The 20,160-nt window shown below is 37.8% G+C and overlaps 1 protein-coding gene across 2 annotated transcripts in view; it reads left to right on the top strand.

Moving 5' to 3' along the window:
• Positions 1 to 20,160, top strand: part of MAN1A1 (mannosidase alpha class 1A member 1) — a 168,518-nt gene that overhangs the window by 132,205 nt on the left and 16,153 nt on the right. For both annotated transcript variants that reach the window (XM_047732866.1, XM_047732865.1), the window contains exons 7-9: positions 7,002 to 7,125; positions 9,007 to 9,100; positions 16,967 to 17,082. In XM_047732866.1, coding sequence (XP_047588822.1) covers positions 7,002 to 7,125; positions 9,007 to 9,100; positions 16,967 to 17,082 — 334 coding nt within the window. The remainder of the gene's footprint in view (positions 1 to 7,001; positions 7,126 to 9,006; positions 9,101 to 16,966; positions 17,083 to 20,160) is intronic.

The following is a 20,160-nucleotide window of genomic DNA, read 5'->3' as shown; positions in this document are numbered from 1 at the left end:
CTGCCTGCCACTCTGTCTGCCTGTGCTCACTCTCGCTTCTCTCTCTATGACAAATAAATACATAAAATCTTTAAAAAAAAAAAAAATACTAGACCTACCACCAAATTGTCTACAGTGACCAAAATAAATAAATAAATTGGTTTCGATGTCTATCAATAATACATTTAAATAAATTAAAATACAGTTGACCCTGAACAACATGGGTTTGAACTGCATGGGTCTATGTATATGTAGATCTTTTTCCAGTAAATACAGTATAGTACTGTAAATATATTTTCTTCTCCTAATGATTTTCTTAACATTCTCTCTTCTCTAGCTTGCTTTATCATAAGAATATGGTATATAATACGTATGACACACAAAAAATATGTTATAAACTGTTTATATTATCGATAAGGCTTCCAGTCAGTAGTAGGCTATTAGTAGTAAGTTTTGCAGGAGTCAAAAGTTATACATGCATACCAACTGCATAGGAAGTCCACACCCCTGACCCCTGTGTTGTTTGTGGGTCACTTATATATCCATTAAATCAGGTACTATTCACTCAACAACAATGATGTGTATTGCTCAGTATGGGAAGTGTCCATGAAGAATGTCCATAAAAGAACATGTAGGATATAATTCTCTCTTTTTAAGTACAGTAAAGTAAATGTGCATGCTCATGCATTTTAAATGCATTAAAATGCTTTCTAATCAGTACTACTAGCATTTTTGGAGTGTTCCCCAAACCTAATGATAGGGTATCCCAGTTTGCCCAATAATTGAGCATTAAAAACTTCATTCAACTTATTTGGAGTCTGTTGATTGTGGATAACAAGGAGGTCTTACCCAAAGGACAGCTGGGAAACAGAATTTTAGCTTCTTTGTAACTGTGGAACAGATTACTTAAAGATTTAGGGCTTCTCACCATTTATATTTTTGTAAATTCCAAATTCTTCTCCAATCCTAGACTATCAAGTATAAGGGCAGCAGTATTGTCAGAATAAACTAAAATAATAAGTATTTAGTTTCAATTCTGTCTAAAATAACTACCCATAAGACAAAGCAAGATAGCTAATTTCAAAACATTATTTTGGCCTTTGGTTAAAAAAGTTAAGTATGTGGTGCATAAACAATGAATTTTGGAACACTGGAAAAAAATTAAATTAAAAAAATTAAGTATGGAAACTCTTTTTTTTTTTAAGATTTTATTTATTTATTTGACAGAGATCACAAGAAGGCAGAGAGTCAGGAAGAGAGAGAGAGAGGGAAGCAGGCTCCCCGCTGAGCAGAGAGCCCGATGCAGGGCTCTATCCCAAGACCATGGGATCATGACCTGAGCCAAAGGCAGAGGCTTTAACCCACTGAGCCACCCAGGCACCCCAAGTATGGAAACTCTTTAGAGATTTAACCCACATGCTGCTGTTCAGGAACAGTAAACCATGGATTGTGAATTAATTCAATCATATGGCTGCCCTTTATTAGCCACCATTTCCCTGTGGATGGCTCTTGGAGAAGTAGTCTTCCCCAGTGGAACTTTCTATGATTGAGCCATAATAGAATCTTGACTAGTCCTAGAATGCCATTCCCTGGAATTATTAATCCAATTCTCAGTGAAGTCTTAGACTACAAACTTGAGAGATCAGCACTATGCAAATCTGTTCAGGAAGGAAGCATTTGTAATAAGTGAAGCTGAAATTGCTTAATCTCAGAATCAATTAGCTTTGGGAATACAGTTAAATGAAATAATTGTTCATGAACCTTCTAATTATTCTTTCCTAATTTGTGCTAAAATCCAAAAGGAATAATATTGGATTATCTGCTCTTTTGAATTAAATATCCCTGTGTGCCCCTCTATTTACATATGTAAGTAAGGCTTTACCATAATATAAAGAATGTGGGGAATTTTTTTCTTCCAAAACTTGTTAACTCCATAGCCACCAGGAGTAACCTGTGTTCTGGACTTTGAACTTAAAGGGCGTTTGTTTACTAATCAGCTAATCAGAAATTATTCAGACATGAATCCCTAAGAAAATTGTTTATTGACCCATTTCCCATTTGGCATAAAAGAGCAAGCAGCAAGGAAGAATAAATTGAAAGTCATAGTTAATCAAGACTATATATAACTCTTGGGGCACCTGGGTGGCTCAGTGGGTTAAAGCCTCTGCCTTCGGTTCAGGTCATGATCCTAGGGTCCTGGGATCGAGCCCCGAGTCAGGCTCTCTGCTCAGCGGGGAGCCTGCTTCCCTTTCTCTCTCTCTGCCTGCCTCTCTGCCTACTTGTGATCTCTGTCTGTCAAATAAATAAATAAAATCTTTAAAAAAAAAAAAAGACTATATATAACTCTTTAATGCTTTGTTTATATATTCATCTGGCAAATTTTTTTTCATGAAGAAATTTTAATAGTATAATTCCAAAGTTATTTGAGTTTTTGTTCTTGGCATCGATTGTTGTCATATTTGTGCTACCTTTCAATTAGGAAAACATTTAAAGCCATTTATAGAAATGAAATTTAGACAGACTATTGCTTAATCATCCCGGTATATATGGATCTAAAAATGTTTGGAAAACTTTAGAATTGGTTTTGTAAATGATGAGTCAAGCCTAAAAAAAAACAAAAAACTTTTTTGGTAATATAAGGATTGTATAATGTATAAGGTATATAAGGTAATATAAGGAAATGTAAGGATTTTTTTTTCAGTGTTCCAAAATTCATCTGGCTATTTTTTAGAATTGTTTCAGTTCTGTAAATTACTTATTTGTTGCATTTGATTATACTAAGTAGGCAAATGTGTTTTTTAATGATCCGAATTGTATCTGGGCAGTGACTATAAGTTATCACTTTGGGTATCTCAATTTAAGATTGTTTTGAAGAGATATACCATCAGTCCAGAACAAACCTCAAGCTACTTGATTCATTACAAGCTCTAGAAGGAGTTAGCAGCTCTCCCATGGGATTCAAACGTGAATAGAATAGCGATATTAGTAAGGTAGTTCCTTTCTCTGGTTTTATTAACCATTCCTAGGAAAAGAATAAAAGCGTAATGCCCATTGTTTATCAGAGCTATGAGGTCAGTAAATAATTATACCTTCTTGGTTTTGAGTGCAGTAGGATGTGGATGTGTATTACCACTGCTGATAAACTACATTCAAGTTATACTACCTAAAGTAACAAAATAATATTTCACACTTTCCAAAGAATCATATGACTCCATTTTTTAAAGACACTTTTCAAGTTGCACTTGCCAAAATCAGTTGTTTTTTGTTGTGATGTTTTATTTTCAAAGAATTATAACCTTTGTAGACTACCAAAAATTTAAATTAAAAATTGAAAACTATGTATTAAATAGTACTCCAATTTAAAATGGAAGAACTGGGGATTGGAGGAAACAGAAATAAGTGAAATTAGACTAATACAGAAGTTTGAAGTTCTGCTCCAGGAGTCTTTAAACCATTCACTTGGCAGTTTCCCAAATCATGTTAATTGCCTTTTTGTGTATACATTTCCATATGCTGACTCATCACATTGGGTTAAAATGCAATCATTGTAACATGATTAGGAATATTTAAATATTCTTCCCTTTTATGCTTGCCTGGTGGAACTAATTTATTTTCTGAACACAAACTGTTATTTTATTTTTAAAATATTTTTCTAAAATATTATTACTGTTTGTAAAATAGATAAAGATAAAATAAAGAACACCATAACTGCCTTTAAAATACTGTGATAAGGGAACTGAAGTTGAAGACATTTTAAATATCCCCTCTCTCTCAGATGAGACTGATCTCGACCCAGAGGTCTAGAAAGCTTTAGCATTTGGTAACATGGGATGCCCAGGGTATCCTGACCCCCAGACCAAAGGAGCAGAACCCACTCTGCACTCACTTCCCTTTGTCATAAACCCATCATTTTGTTGTCAAATGCCCAATGTCCATATATATTTAGAAATTAGAGCCATACAAGCATATAGGTTCCTCAATAGACTCTTAGAAGTTAAAGACAAAAAGACCTTAGAAGTCTTGTGAACATCCAAAACTGGTTCTGATTCAATGCACATTTGCTATGCAAACAGACAGCCATTTCTCCAACCACACAAGTATTTTAGCTGTGATGACCTGTGGTGCGTGCCCCACACTCTCCCCAAGACCGATCTCTAGCCATTCAGTTTTGCATCAGAAAAGACAAATGACCTAATTAAATATCTAGATATAACGATGCCCTTTCTGACTTCTTGGAACCCTGCTCTCATTTATATTTAAGAGCTAGCACAACTATCAATCTTAGTTTTACCAAAATACATTAATTCCAAGGATTGAAATGGTAACCAAAGCCATTCTTTCATGTAAACATACATGAAGTCTAAACCCAGCTTTCTTTCTGTTAGCATGTGCTTTTACTGTGCTTGCTTCCTATATTATTAAACAATGATAGAAAAGTGTGCTGTTTTCCTTCTGATATGAATGTGTGCCAAGGAGGAAGAGGAAACACACATACACACACACACATATTAATATATGTATATATCCCTTTTCCAGTCTTAATTTTTTTAACCTATTCAACTTTTCCCAGCATATCACTGGTTTTCTCTTAATTAACCATATTAATAGTAGGGAACAAATGCATAAATATGTAAGTAATTTGAATTTTATTTTAGTACATATATACTGTCTCATCTGAGTGTGCCACCCCACCCTCATACCCTAAACTGAAAAGAACCAGTCTCTGAAGATCTGGAAACCGGGCTGCGTTCCTAACACACTCCCCATCTTCCTTTTCCATGAGAAAGTCCTCATTCCCTCTTATTCTGATATTGTGGCTTTGATTTTAATAGTTTCTCTAGAACATCAAAATTTTTGGTTTTGCTTAATTTGGTTTTTTGACTTTAGTCAAGTGATGGAATGGTTGGAATAAAAAAAATATGACAACAAATTAATGATCAATTACTATGTGGACTTGCCATATGTTAATAAAATTTGAAAGTAGTAGTTCATCCTATTTGGATGACTGGCTATTCCTTTCATCTAAGCCAATCATGAAAATAAAAGCTGATTTACATTCTCAGAACTGAATAAATATAAGGCATTTTTTAAATAAATGAATACATGATTTTTAGATCTCTTTTATTTCTGTTTACTTTTTTATTATTGTTTACTATAAATCTATGTTGGAAGATAAAATTTAGGATTGCTCTAAAAAGACATGGAATAATAATAATAATAATAATAATAATAATAATAAAAAGACATGGAATAACAGTGAGGCCAGCCTAGAATTTTAGATACCAGTTGTCCTTACTGTTTTCCTTTTCTTAAACATTCCTGAGCAGAAGTTAAGACAGCTGAAAGGGTTTACCCAGAGTTGTGAATGATCTAAAGCAAAAAAACAAACAGGGAAGGAAATCTAGGGGACACCAAGAGCTGTATTCAAATGGAGCCAACTTGGAAAGGGAAGAAAGTGAGAAATCCACAAACCTCCAAGACCTGGCCCCAATTGAACCTTATAACCTTCTCTCCAGCCACCTTCCCTTCCCTCCACTCAGCAGTATCTGGTGCTTCTAGTTCTGGCTCGCCCTTCTGTGTGCTCTAGGTGTCCAGATGCTCCCTCTCACCATTCTTCCCTCACTAATTCATATTCATTCTTCAGCAATCAATTCAGGAGTCCCATCCTTGAAGAAGCCTTCTGTGCCCCGCCCCCCCACCCCCGCACCATATAGGATTGCATGCCCTGGCCCTAGGCGCTCCGAGAATTTCTCACACACTTATCTTGGCACTTACCATATTTAATTGGAATTATCTGTGCTTAGGTCATTCTCTTATAATGTCTTTAAGAAAAAAGTGATTTATTCATTATAATCATCTTTGTAACCCAATGCTATGCAGAGTCCCTGGCAAATGGTAGGTGTGCAATAAATGTGCATCTGAACTAAAACCAAAATGTGGGTTTTCAGCTTTCTGCAAGAGAATTTACCGGTCAAATCCTTGACTTTATTCTTTACTCCAATTACCACATTAAGTCTTGGTGTTTTAAGTGGCTCTCCAAAAATAAACCATACCCAAGAATATGACCATGTCTCAAAAGTCACTTCATGTTTATTTGTGTGTGTGGATGTGTAGGACGAACTCTTTTTCAACACCATTTCTCCAAGATGAGGCATGAGGCAATTTCTGAAGCTCATGCCTTTTGACCCCTTTCAGATTTGAATTCCATAATTGTGTTGAAATTCTTGAACATAGATTAAATGGGTCAGGGAGTAAGTGAGGGCCCTGGAAAATATACTTAGAAAATAGGGAAAATAGTGTGAAGGAAAACAAAAGAACGTTTAGTAGTGGAGGGAAGGTTTGGGGAGAGGTGGAATGAGTATGTAATCAATGAATCTTTGAAATTTATCTTATATCAATGAAAACTTTTAAGTATAATGTGAATATCTATAATAGTCCATGGACTCTCAGGCTGTAATTAATTAAAATGTTGCAGGGCTTTATGTGGAATTTGAGGCACTTTGTGTGTGTGGGGGGGGTGTTTTATATTCTATTTGGAATGGGTGTATATAGAGCCTATACCTTCCAAAATAGTTGTCTGTTCATCAACACCAAGCACATAGCAACTTTTTTCTGACTTAAGTCAACACTGATTTTCAGTTTGTATGTAAGAGTCAAAGCCTGAAACCAATAGCCAAAGACAACAATGCTGGATTTTTTTTTTTTTTTTAAGATTTATTTGACAAAGAGAAAGAGGGTGCACAAGCCAGGGGGTGTGGGAGAGGGAGAAGCAGGCTCCCTATTGAGCAGGGAGCCTGATGTGGGGCTTGATCCCAGGACCCTGGGATCATGACCTGAGCTGAAGGCAGATACTAAACCAACTGAGCCACCCAGGTGCCCCGCTGGATATTTTTTAATATCCAGAGTAGACCATTAGCTGAGATGCTATTATTCGAAAGCTGTCTCTTTCACCTCTACTATTTAGAGCTGCAAAAACTGGAATTAGCCTGTCCCATAACTGTTCAATCTCTTCTCTTCTTTAGTGGGATCGGAAGGAACTGGCCCTGGGCCTCAGGAGGCAGCAGTATTTTGGCAGAATTTGGAACTCTGCATTTGGAGTTTCTACACCTGAGCCACTTATCAGGAAACCCCATCTTTGCTGAAAAGGTGAGATTCTCCAATACACCTTGCATTGCAAAGCTGTACTTGTGAGAAACAATATCCTCTTCTGGAAGATTCAGTAATATTAGATGCGGGAAAGAACAGCTAAATTTAATCGAGTTCTTTATGAAGTTTTGTTACGTGCAGCATTTCATTTGACCAAACTGTAAACCCACAGTCTTTCCATGGCACCGTCTGACTCTGTGTCAGATAGCATGGTGTACATGTTGGATTCTCTACAACTCAAGCAAGTCCCTGTACCTCTCTGAATGTTTTTCCTTATCTAAAAATAGTATTGTATGGACTATATGAAGCCTGGATGGGAAGGACTTTTTAAACTCCAAGTATAATACAAATGAATCAGTTTCTAATTTTCAAGAAACAAACCCATAGATATTTGAGTAAATTTACATTCACCCCACCACTCTGCCCTTAGCCTTCATCCTATTTGCAGCTCACCTTTATAGCAAAATTCCCTGAGAGAATTGTCTCTGTTACCGCGCCCCCCCCCCCCCCCCGCCCTTCTAGCATCCCCCGCTCTTGAGACTTTCGAGTCAGGCTTTTCTCCTCGCCGCACCTGTCTGGGTGACCAGTGAGCTCCGCGTGGCCAGGTCCAATGATCATTCTCTGCTCTTGTCTTCCTCACCCTCAGCCGCTGACCCAGTCACTTGCTTCTCCAAGACACTGCACTGGGCTGCAGGCCTACCATACTACCCTGGTTTGCCTCCTTCCTCAGTAGACTGCTGCTTTTCGGCCTTCTTCGTTGGATCTTCCCCAATGCCCCAACCTCTAAATACCAGAAAGCCTCAGCACTCAAACCTGGGTCTCTTCTTTTTATGTTCACTTTCTGCATTCATTCTTCCAGTCTCATGGCTCCACATACTTTCTCTGTGCTGTTGACTTAAGATTTGTCACTCCAGTCTCAACCTGTCCCACACTCTGTATCTGACATTTCCACTGAGACAACAGCTACTCGAAATGCCTCAGACTTAGCCCCCAGACCTGTTTCTACTGCAGTCTTTACTGTCTTGATAAATGCCACCTCAGTTTACCCAGTGGTCACGGATCTTGAGGTCATCTGGTTCCTCTCTTTTTGGGAAACCTTAGGTTGAACCCATCAGGAAATGCTTTGGATCTACCCTCTTTCTCTGCTGCCATCCTTTCCTGGGACCCAACATCTCTCAGCTGAATTCTGCAGTACCCACCTGAATACTGCTTCCTCTCTTGTCCCCTCAATCACACAAAACTTCAGTGGCTTCGCATCGCACTTGGAATAAAATAAGCCCTCATTTTGGCCCATGCTGTGGGCCCTGGCTCCCTCTCTTCTCTCTCTTCGACATTGCTCCCTTTGCTTCCTCACCTCCAGCCTCAGTGGTCTTGCCAAACCTACTCCTACTCTCTCCTTAGGACACTTGTGCTCACACCTACCTCCGCCCCGATTGCTCTTCCTTCAACATTCTGCATATTATTCCTTTGCTTCTTTAAGTTTCTGCTCAAACCCTCTCCCATCAGGCTCTCCAGACCTCCCTAAGTGTGCATCCCAATGACCTCACATCACCCTGTCCCATTATTCATAGCATCTGTCCCCACCTGGCATATTTATGTGCTTATTATCTGTCTCCTCCCACGAGACCGCAAATTCCGAGAGGGTAAGGATTTTGTTTATCCACTGGTAGATCCCTAGTTCCTTCTACGGCATCTGGCAGATCAGTGGGACTGTACTCACTGACTGTGATTATTTTTGTAAGCTGGGGTGACTCTCTTTGTTCTATTTCTTTTAAATAAATCTTCTTTCCTAACATGGAAAAATGTAATAGAGAAAGAGAGAAGAACGGCACCAAAATTGTTTTTTAGATTTTCATAGTAACATCTCATTTTCTGTTGTAGGTAATGAATATTCGAACAGTACTGAACAACCTGGAAAAACCACAAGGCCTTTATCCTAACTATCTGAATCCCAGTAGTGGACAGTGGGGTCAATGTAAGTCAAAAGATTAGCATCATTTTAGCTCTTTATGATACCCAGCACTGTTCTACGAGAGAAGGAGTACAAAAAAGCACAAGTCTTCTTGGGGAATGCTTCAAAAGGGGGAAAGTGAGCATGGTTCCCTTACTAAATAGGCTTCTCATAAGAGAGACTGTAAATGTGACCAGGGAACTAGACTGTTTTTCATGCATAACTGTGAGTATGATGACATGTAAGCACATTTAAATTATTAATCAGGAAGGGACTATCTGGTCAGGTTGTGTGGGGATGTTAGCCTGAAATAATCTAGTCATGTGGGTAGAAGGGAAAATTGTTCCTCTGTACTATTGGCCATCAGGGTTTTGCACAGAGTAGCTAGATCATTCTACTTTATAGCGTTTTCTCTTTTTGTTCTTGGCTCCAAGATGAGAGAGGAACCTGAATTTTTAAAGGTTAGGAAATTGAAAGAGCAAACAGGTCGTTTTCTCTACTTAATTTTAAGCCAGCAGATAAAGATTTCTTCCCAGTAGAATTATCTTCAGATTAGAAGAAAGCATTATGCAAGTAGTCCTCATTTCAGATCCCTTAGGGCCTTTGATCGTGGTATGAAGATTCAGAGTAGTTGAAAGAAATGTTCTCAAGTTGATTTGGAAAAACAGTGGTAGATTAACACAGCAACTGAAACCCAATACAGAATACTAAGTGAGGTGCCTCACTGTGCCGGGGATGTTAGCCATGCCTTACAATTTTATTCTAATATGAGTGTTTTCTTTATATTTAAAATTATATTCTTAGATGAATATGCCTCGCTGTTACTGTAGAAGTACTTTTCTTAAAGACTAATTTAGTAAAATAAAAACTGTGCTAAAACCTATGTTTGTAATGGCTATGGAAGGCCTGACTCTTGAGACCATAAGACCATAAGGTTGCCACTTAGCCAGGTGTGGTCTGCAGATCATGGCACATCCCTGAGACCATTCAGGGTATCTAGGAGGTCAAAGCTATTTTTATAATAATACTAAGGCTTTCTGCCTTTTCACTGTGTCGACATTTGCACTTGTGTTGCAAAAGCAGTGGTGGGTAAAACTATTGAGGCCATGGTGGGAACCATGACAGAGGAGCCAGATAGAACTAATAATTGTATTCCTCACTGACAAGAAGAAATAAAATGATGCCAGTTTCACTTATGAATATTTTTAATGAAGAAAATGAATTGAGGCTAGTAAATCGCAACCACTGAGTCCACTGCTTTGCTGAGTAAGAAAAGATAGTGCCTGCCTTGTAGAAAAGCACTTGTGTGATTGTTTGAATCACAAGCTGAACCAGCCATGACTGCTGTGTGGATTACCATTTTTGCTTGAAAGGACAACTGAAGACGAACTTTGGTTATTTGGACTTGGGTAATTGGTAGACTTGTTCTCAAAAACAGGCCTGTCACTTCAAAGAAAACTGATATGCCAATGATAGAATTTGAATTTCTAAATGAAAATTAGAATTTTAAGAAATGTGTATATACCACTGTGACCTTAACACCTTTAACCAATACTCAAAGACTTTCCTGGGGCACCTGAGTGGCTCAGTTGGTTAAGCGTCTGACTTGATTTCGGCTCAGGTCATGATCTCCGGGGCGTGAGATTGAGCCCCCTGTCAGGAATCCTGCTTAAGATTCTCTCTCTCTCCCACTCCTTGTGCTACTGCCCACACTCTTAAAGAAAAAAAAAAAACTTTTCTGATGAGATTAGTGGTGATATTCACCAATGTGGTTTTTTATATCATATAATGAACTATGTCAACTTTTGAAAGATCTGCATAATTGAGGGAACTAGTATTTTCCAAATGATTGATATGCTATGACAAAATCAGGTGAGAAAAAAGATCCATTCAAAGTGCAAGATAGACCAATGGATTTTAATATAACAGAACAAAAATTCTTTGATGTGATTTCTAATTCCACATTACAGCCAACCTTTAAAAAATGTTAGCTGCTTGTCAAGTTTTGTTTTAGTATCAAAAATATCCATAATTATCTGAAAAGACACTTAAAATGCTTTCTTTTCCAATTGTATAACTGCGTGAGGCTGAATTTTCTTCATGTATTTCCACGAAAATGACAAGTGACAACAGAATATAAAGCAGATAGAAAAATCCAGCTATCTTCTAGTATAGCAGAAATTTAAAATACTTGCAAAAATGTGTATCAGTCTTTTAACTAATTTTTATGTTGTAAAAAACATGTTCTTATGAAAAATATGTTATAGTGGTTGTATTATTCTTATAAGTTAATAAAATATTTTAATTTAATTTAAATATTTTAAATTTCATTTCTAATATGGTAAATACTTATAGATATTACATAAACAAGGTATTTGGGGCATTTATTCATTTTTTTGTTTGTTTTTGTTTTTAAGATTTAATTTATTTATTTGACAGACAGAGATCACAAGTAGGCAGAGAGGCAGACAGAGAGAGAGGGGGAAGCAGGCTCCCTGCTGAGCAGAAAGCTCGATGTGGGGCTTGATCCCAGGACCCTGAGATCATGACCTGAGCCGAAGGCAGAGGCCCAACCCACTGAGCCACCCAGGCGCCCCCCCCCATTTATTCGTTTTTAAGAGTGTAAAGAGTACTGAGACTTAAAAGTTTGAGAACCATTAAGAGTATTTGAGATAAAATACAACTTGAGTAGCTTTCGGAGTACAAAGACCAGATAAGATTCTCTAAAAGGACATTTTTAGCATTTTCCTTCTCATGAATGATTTTAAAAATTGAAAACAAATTCTCTATGACCAACTGTTTTCTTCTTGTGATTTAGGATCTAGACGTCCCTGTAAAGAGGGACAGAAAGTATCAGTTATACTGCAACAGCCCAGTTTCACCTTCTGGGTTACCATTATATTGTGTATTTGGCCATTTTTCCTGGTACGAAGGGCCCGTTATATTTGGATTGCTCGTGGGCCAATTTCCTGATGGCAAACAAATAGGGTTGATGACTCTCATTTCTGCCCCCCCCACCCCAATTCCGTGTTCCAGCCACAAAAGAGACACACTTATTTTTTCGTTCTTTAATCAGGGCCCACTTGGTCGTATCCAGGTCTTGGTTTGTGCTGTTTCCACAGCTCTTTTACCTCTGCTCTGACTACCTCTGCTGAGTTGCCCTTTCTTCTGGGGGACCTGCTTCTTCAAGACCCTGGTTGGAATTTGTTAGCACCCACTCATCCTCCACTCGCCCTCTTCCTCCCCTGCACTTTGGATTTGTCTATCATTATCTTTTTCAAAATGATTCATATACATCCCCATCTTCTTAGGGATCCAAAACTTTTGAGGCCAGTGACTTTGTCTCAGTGATATTTGTTAACCCAGCACACTGTATCTTGCACTACTAAGTGTTATTTACTTAAGAGTGGGTGGATTTTGTGAGTATTCATGCACTCTGTACCCAATCTATCTTTCTGCCTCTGCTTTTAATAATGGTTCTGTTTATTCTCTGCTCCTCAGTTGTGGCTGAGAGGCAGCAGCAGGTCCTGGTCACTGATAATATAAAGAGATCTTGCAACTGCTGAGGCCAGATGTGGGCCTCCATGTCTATAGGCAGAACAATTATCTTTTTTTTTTTTTTTTTTTTTTTAAGATTTTATCTAGTTGAGAGAGAGGGAGAGAGCATGAGCAGGGTTAGAGGGAGAAGCAGACTCCTCGCTGAGCAGGGAGCCCCATGTGGGACTCGATCCCAGGACTCTGGGATCATGACCTGAGCAGAAGGCAGACACTTAACCAGCTGAGCCACCCAAGTGCCCATTCTTCTTTGATTAATATAACAACATTAATATACATATAGTGTCACTAGCATCATTGAGGGAATGCTTGGAGAAATTCAGGTTCAGATGAAATATACAAAATAAAAAATAAAGATACTGAGCATTTAATCCATTTTGTCTTGATTCTTTTGCTACTTGTTTTATCTCTTAAGTATTAGGAATCCTTTTATGGGACCTATTCCTCTTGGGAAGGAAAGTGAATTGCCTTCTATAGAGAAGGGCATAATATTTGAGCAATTGTAGTACACATTACCTTTAGAATATTTGGAAATAAAAACACCATATACACCATGTTTGTAGAAGGAGGCGGTCCCTTCCTGCTGATAAAATCAGTCATGTTCTCTCCCACACCCACTAAATATTTACACAGGATTCTGTTGCCAACGGAAATAGTCCTCCAGACCCGGAGAAGCATAGTGAGTGATACGCTAGGTTATCAAAAAGGCTTGTTCTTGTTTCTTCTCTGTGTTCTTTTATTTTCATTCTTTCCAAATCTGAAAAATTTATAGGTAGGAAATAAAAGTATAGGAAATTGGGCACCTGGGTGGCTCAGTAGGTGAAATGTGTGCCTTTGGCTCAGGTCATTATGTTAGCTAGGGTCCTGGGATGAAGCCCCACATAGGGCTCCCTGCTTAGTGGGGAGCCTGCTTCTCCCTCTCCCTGGTGCTCCCCCTGCTTGTGCTCGCTCTCTCTCTCTCTCTTTCTGTCAAATAAATAAATAAAATCTTTTAAAAAAATTAACTGGCATTTACTAAAATTAATTCAAGCAAATGTATTATTATTTAACCCTTTTTCCTTTTTTAAAAATCACCAAATGCCCAAACTTTCTTCTTCCAACCATTATAGAATCATAACCCAAGGGGGAAGAAAACGAAGCTGCTTCTGGCTGTTAGCTTTCAATTCTCATTGCTTTAACTCTGAAGGGCATGTCTGGATCACGGCCATCATTTCCTATTACTTCATTTAGTCCTTGTTGTTTTGACAGTAACCGGACAGTGATTTGCTTTACCATGCATCACTTGCATTTGTCTCCTGCAATCATGTTTATAACAGCAGGGCTTGTTATTGATGAGATAGTACTTAGTGTATTTAGTTTGTAAATGTCAGAGGTTTCTGTGGTAATTTATTTAGGAAATTGCAAAGGTCACTTCAAACACTGCTGTTTTAAGAATCAGCCTTACAGGTGTAAAACATTAATTTTACATTAAAATTAAAACTGGACTTCCTGCAATAATAAAAATTCATTTTTCACTACTTAAAAATATAGTCCTTCTAGCTTGAATGGGAATAGTCCTTATTAAGACTGACTTACAAGAATTTATCTTTGTTTGTCAGTTACTTGCTATATGCAAGCTACTTTCAGGGGCTGATGTGGACCAGGAAACATAATAGGTCTAGTCCCTGTCCTCCTGGATCATGATCTTATAGAGGAGACAGAGAAAAAATTCCACCATTTTAGGAAGTTGCAAAGTGTGGTAGACATGTGCTATCAAAAATGTGTTATTAGACTGAGGGTTGATGGGGGGAGAGGGGTTGGGAGGGGGGGTGGGGTTATGGATATCGGGGAGGGTATGTGCTATGGTGAGTGCTGTGAAGTGTGTAAACCTGGCGATTCGCAGACCTGTACCCCTGGGGATAAAAATATATGTTTATAAAAAATAAAATTAAAAAAAATGTGTTATTAGGAGGTCAGGGAAAGCATCTTTGAGGAGGCAGCATTTAATCCTAGATAGGAAGTATGAGGAAGAATTACTAAGTGAAGGGGAAAGGAGGTAGGGCATGCACTTTGGGCAAAGAGAACAATGCCTTTAGAGTGCCTGTGGTGGAAATTACCCTGCTTGTTTTGAGGGGCCAGAAGAAGAGCCATTTGGCAAAAAAGTAGAAAGCAATAGAGTAGGACTGATGGTGACACAGGGAAGATGGAGACCATGCAGGGCCTCCCAGTCTCCAAACACCAAGGATTTGAGTCTTTGTCATTGAAGGCTTCCAATTAGGATGATCTGGTTCACATGTTAAGGGGTTACATTGGTTTTCATGGGGAAATAGATTGCAGTGGCATTGCCATTAGAACTCCGTGTGATGGGGGCGCCTGGGTGGCTCAGTGGGTTAAGCCGCTGCCTTCGGCTCGGGTCATGATCTCAGGGTCCTGGGATCGAGTCCCGCATCGGGCTCTCTGCTCGGCGGGAAGCCTGCTTCCCTCTCTCTCTCTCTCTCTCTGCCTTCCTCTCCGTCTACTTGTGATCTCTCTCTGTCAAATAAATAAATAAAAAATCTTAAAAAAAAAAAAAAAAAGAACTCCGTGTGATGATGGCAATGTTCCGTATCTTCCCCTTCCAGTACAGTCACGAAAGGCCACATGTAGCTTTTGAGCACTAGTATGACTGAGGAGGAACTGAATTGTTTTTATTTTATTTTATTTTATTTTATTTTATTTTATTTTATTTTAATGTAAATAGCTACAGGCTATCAGAGTACAGAAGGCCAGATAATTGGCCACTGCCGACTCAGAAGAAGGAAATATTGGTAGCTTCATCCAGGATCATATTGATGAGGATGGAGTAGGAGACAGATTCAAGAGATGTAAAGGAGGTGAAATGAGTAGAGCTCACTAGCTCATTGGCTATGGGGGCAAGAGAGAGAAGTAAAGAATGACTCTCTGGGGCACCTGGGTGGCTCAGTGGGTTAAAGCCTCTGCCTTCGGCTCAGGTCATGGTCCCAGTGTCCTGGGATCGAGCCCCACATCGGGCTCTGTGCTCTGCAGGGAGCCTGCTTCCCCCTCTCTCTCTATCTGTCTGCCTCTCTGCCTACTTGTGATCTCTGTCTGTCAAATAAATAAATAAAATCTTAAAAAAAAAAAAAGAATGACTCTCTGATGACTAACTCTCACAGTTGGGAGGATGATGGTGCCACTTGGTGAGACAGGGACCAAAGGCAGAAGGTAAGGTTGTGAAGAAAAAGAGAATGAATCCAGTTTTTAACCTGTTCCATTATAGGTCCCCATGTAAACCTCCAAGGGGAGTTGTTGGGGAGGTATCAGGAGAAAATTGTCTCGATAGTTGTATAAAAATGGATTTACTTTTATGTAACAGAGTCAACAAAGGACTTATTTTTTAAAAAAATAGATATATAAAATTCATTTTGAGTTATGAACTTAAAATGCAAATTTCCAAAATCAGGCTGTCTTAGTAGTGCTCAAACTCTCTATGGAGTTCTGAGAATGATATTTCAGACAGGTTACGTCTCTGTTTTTGTAGGTAGATAGATATGCTTGAGAAATTAAAGAATTAATTCAAGAAGTAGGCAGAAGAATACATTCAGTGTTATGTGGTAGAGAGCAAGCAGTTCCAAGATTCTGTGTGGGCTGTGGGATCAGGTGGCCTTTACCATTGGTGTCATCTTTAGCCTCACTCAGTCTTAATTTTTTTCACTTTTAATAAGGATACCTACTCTATAAATTCTGTGATTGTTGGCACTATATGTAGTGGATCTGGCATAGTAAATGGCAGTGGGGGAGGACTGTAGGAATAGTGTATTAGGAAGGACGTATCTCCTGCCTGTCATCTTTCTTACCAGCCTCCCCCAAGGATGTTGACTGTATAGATTGGTAACACTGGAAAACCCATCAAATAATAATCACAAGAAGCTAAGGCGTTTCTTGTTTTATTATAAGCCAGTTCTCTTCAAGGTTTGCTAATACTCATAGCATTTGACATAGTTTATGTTTTTGAGTGCTAAAGCAATCAAAATCTATCTGAATATATGCTGTGAAACACTTTAATTTGGTGGTTTTTAACTAGAGAAACCGATTTTTGGAATTAGGGTTGATTATATATTTTTTATCTCTGTGTTTACAAAGCTAGCCTGGCAATTATTTAGAGTATATCGCATTAGTTAACGGCACATCTGCTTGCTTCAGAACATCTTCCTGAAAACAGGAGATTTGTCGGAATTTAAATGTAACATTGAGTTGCAGATGACGTAGGGTTTTGCATCCTAGTTACTAATGTGATTTTGCTGCATTACCTGAATTAAAGCCTCAATCACTCTAAAATTCATTTTCTTCTCTTTGCAGATCATGTATCTGTTGGAGGACTCGGAGACAGCTTTTATGAATATTTGCTCAAGGCGTGGTTAATGTCTGACAAGACAGATCTAGAAGCTAAGAAGATGTATTTTGATGCTGTTCAGGTAAACCAATATTTAATCATCTTTGCCACTAAACTAACTTACCTTTTGCATATTAATCAGTCTTTAATGGGAAATGGGATACTACACAAGTGGGTTACAAAATATCTCCAGTTAGGCTGAGTTCAGTGTCTGCTAATGTAATTATAACAACAGTAATCCCCCTTGATGTGTTGAGTTCTAAGAGGGCAGCTGAAAGTGTTTTATGCACTTCACACCTCAGTAAAGATTCACATATCTGAGAAAGAGATATTTTTCTTCAAGGAATATGAGTTCCATGCTTAGAATCACAATTAAAGTCATGGGGAGGAACAAATCTTAAATTTATATTCTGGAAATTGACAAAGTTAAAATTGCCCAAGATTACAGACATTCCTAATGGCTACCTCCATTTGAAGTAAACTTATCTCCAGAGATAAATAGTGCTCTCAAATAAAACTCTGAACTCATTAATAGTTACCTGTGATCCTTTATAACAGAGGAGGAATGAGAGGGAACATGTATGTGTTGAATTGTCTACTGTGAGCTAAGTAGTGTGTTAGATAGGTACTTTACGTGAAGTATTTGTTTGTCTCCTCAAGATAGCTTAGATATTTTTTTACTTGGCTTTATAAATAAGAGAACGGAACCTCAGAAATTTTGAGTTGGAACCACAATTCAAACTAAAATTTGTGTCAACACTTGTCTCTTTTTACCACACAACTGTGGATTTATTTGTGAATAAGAATTTCCATACTACATTCAAGTGTTCTTTACATGCAGTAAGTTAGTAAAAATAAGTTAGAAATGACTTAGCAAAATATATAGGAGATGGCCAGTGTAAGAGTAAACTAAGCCTTAAGCAAATGTAAGCTTCAATCAAAAATAAAAATAAAATTTGAAAGTAAATAAAGCAAAAGAATAATATTTGAATTCACACCCAACTTTTCAGAAACAAATTTTTTAGCAGAACCAAGTACCTTTGTGATTGATAAGTATTTATATGATGACTCATTTTTTTATATTATCAAGGCATCTCAAATAATATTATAAAATTATGGCTAAATCAGAAAAATGACTCTTTTATTGACTATTTAGAATTTTTTTTTTTGTAATTGAGAGTATTAATTCATGGGGGGAGTGGAAATTTGTAACTCCCTAGTAATGTAGCCACTGTTCTAAAATTTGTCTCCCTGAGAGGAGGTCTGGGTAATTTAGACATGGTCCAGTTTATTCATTTAAATATAAATGCAGGGTGCCTGGGTGGCTCCATGGGTTAAAGCTTCTGCCTTCAGCTCAGGTCATGATCCCAGGGTCCTGGGATCGAGCCCCAAGTCGGGCTCTCTGCTCAGCGGGAAGCCTGCTTCCCCCCTCACTCTCTGCCTGCCTCTGTGCCTAATTGTGATCTCTTTCTGTCCAATAAATAAATAAAATCTTTAAATATAAATGCAACTTGCTTTGCTCTGGTTGGCCAGATTGAATAGTACTGTGGTTCCCTCCCAAGGTCAGTAAGAAGCATCACAAAGTACAGGAGATAGAACTCTTTACCACTTCACAAATAGGAACTAGAAAGTCTTAGTTAGTACATTGGCTTTCATTTAGCACAGCCTTAATTAAGGCATACAATGAACATAAAAAGCAAACTAGGATATAGTCCACATGGCCTCTGCCAGGTTTATTTTTCTTCATTCCTTCATTCCTATGAGGTTTCAAGTTTTAAGCTAGGGAATTCTCCAAACAATATAGTTTCTGTTATCGTTTTTTTCATTGCTATCCTAGCAGATATTTTAATTATTCTACCATTAAAGTGGCCCCCTAAGATCTTGATGTTCTAAGAAAAGCAACTTTAAAATGTTCTTTGAAATATTTCCCCCCAGTTTCTAGAACTATACTCACACAGCTTTTAACATATCGTATTTAAATAAACCATTGACAGGAAAATCCATGAAGAACAAATGAAGTAAAGTGTTTCCTGTTTCTCTTAATAATAAAAACATTCTCAATCCATTGTGCTTTCAACTTGGAAAGCAAAGCTAGAACAATTAAATTTCTGGTTTGAGAAGTAACCATGTCTCACATAGCAAAGTTTCTTTCTGCTAAGCTGTACTTAAAAAAAACAAAAATGAAAACAAACAAACAAACAAAACATTCTTACTAAGGAGAGGATCCCACACTTTATCCTCCTAGACAGTTGAGTTACTGGAGGTACAGCTTTTCATTTTTAGCTTCAAGTAGACTTTGGAAAACATTTAATCCCAGCATGGTCTCTTTTCTTTGATTGTTCTAATAACAAAATACCTTGAGCTTTCAACTGGCTGTTACGTTCTTCTCCAGAGACCACACTAAGAATCCACTGTGGTGGATGTTTATTCTACTAAGGGTCCCCTGGAGTGAATGGTACCAGAGCACATGACGTATTATACATTTAGGTTTCTAAAGCTTTCATCAAACTAATTTTTTTTTTTCAAATATGGAAGGCTAAAATCACAGAATACATGATATTCTTTTTTCCTAATCAATTCTCTGCAGATTTCACATTTTTTAGAACCACTGAAGACTATTTTTTCCTCCTTTATATTTATTTACATTTTCCTACTGTCACACAAACATCGCTTTGAGGGTCTTGGAACGTCATTGTAGTTTATTTTGAGAGGTAACAGCTTGGGCAGAATCATGCCAAAAATAATAGAGTACTTTATTCAGGATCCATAACAGGATAATAATGGTTTTCTAGTCCATGCTCAAAAGCTGTAACTTTTGCCATATAGAAAGAATAATTTCTTGGGTGATGAGCAAGTATCTGCTTGAAGAACTTTATTGCAGTTTGTGCTATGAGAAGTGTAAATAAGTGTTCAGTTAAATTAGAAAGAAATATTAATATAATAACTAGACCATCAGTAAAATTAGCTAACCACAGTTAGGGAGCACAGTAGTGTGTTCATTTATTTCTTACCATCTTGGTTTCAATTGTTTATTTCCAATAAAAGTAGGAAAGGTGTTATTTGTCTATGTATTCATTCATTTTCATTCATTCTTTTCTGTCACAAGTTTTGTCTGTGTCTACTCTGCCCAAATGTACTTCCTTAAAAACCCTCTCTTTTT

The sequence above is a fragment of the Lutra lutra genome, chromosome 6, assembly GCF_902655055.1.
Source record: "Lutra lutra chromosome 6, mLutLut1.2, whole genome shotgun sequence".
Classification (NCBI taxonomy): Eukaryota; Metazoa; Chordata; class Mammalia; order Carnivora; family Mustelidae; genus Lutra; species Lutra lutra.
The sequence above is the reverse complement of the archived record's forward strand: the minus strand, read 5'-3'. Positions and strand labels throughout refer to the sequence as shown.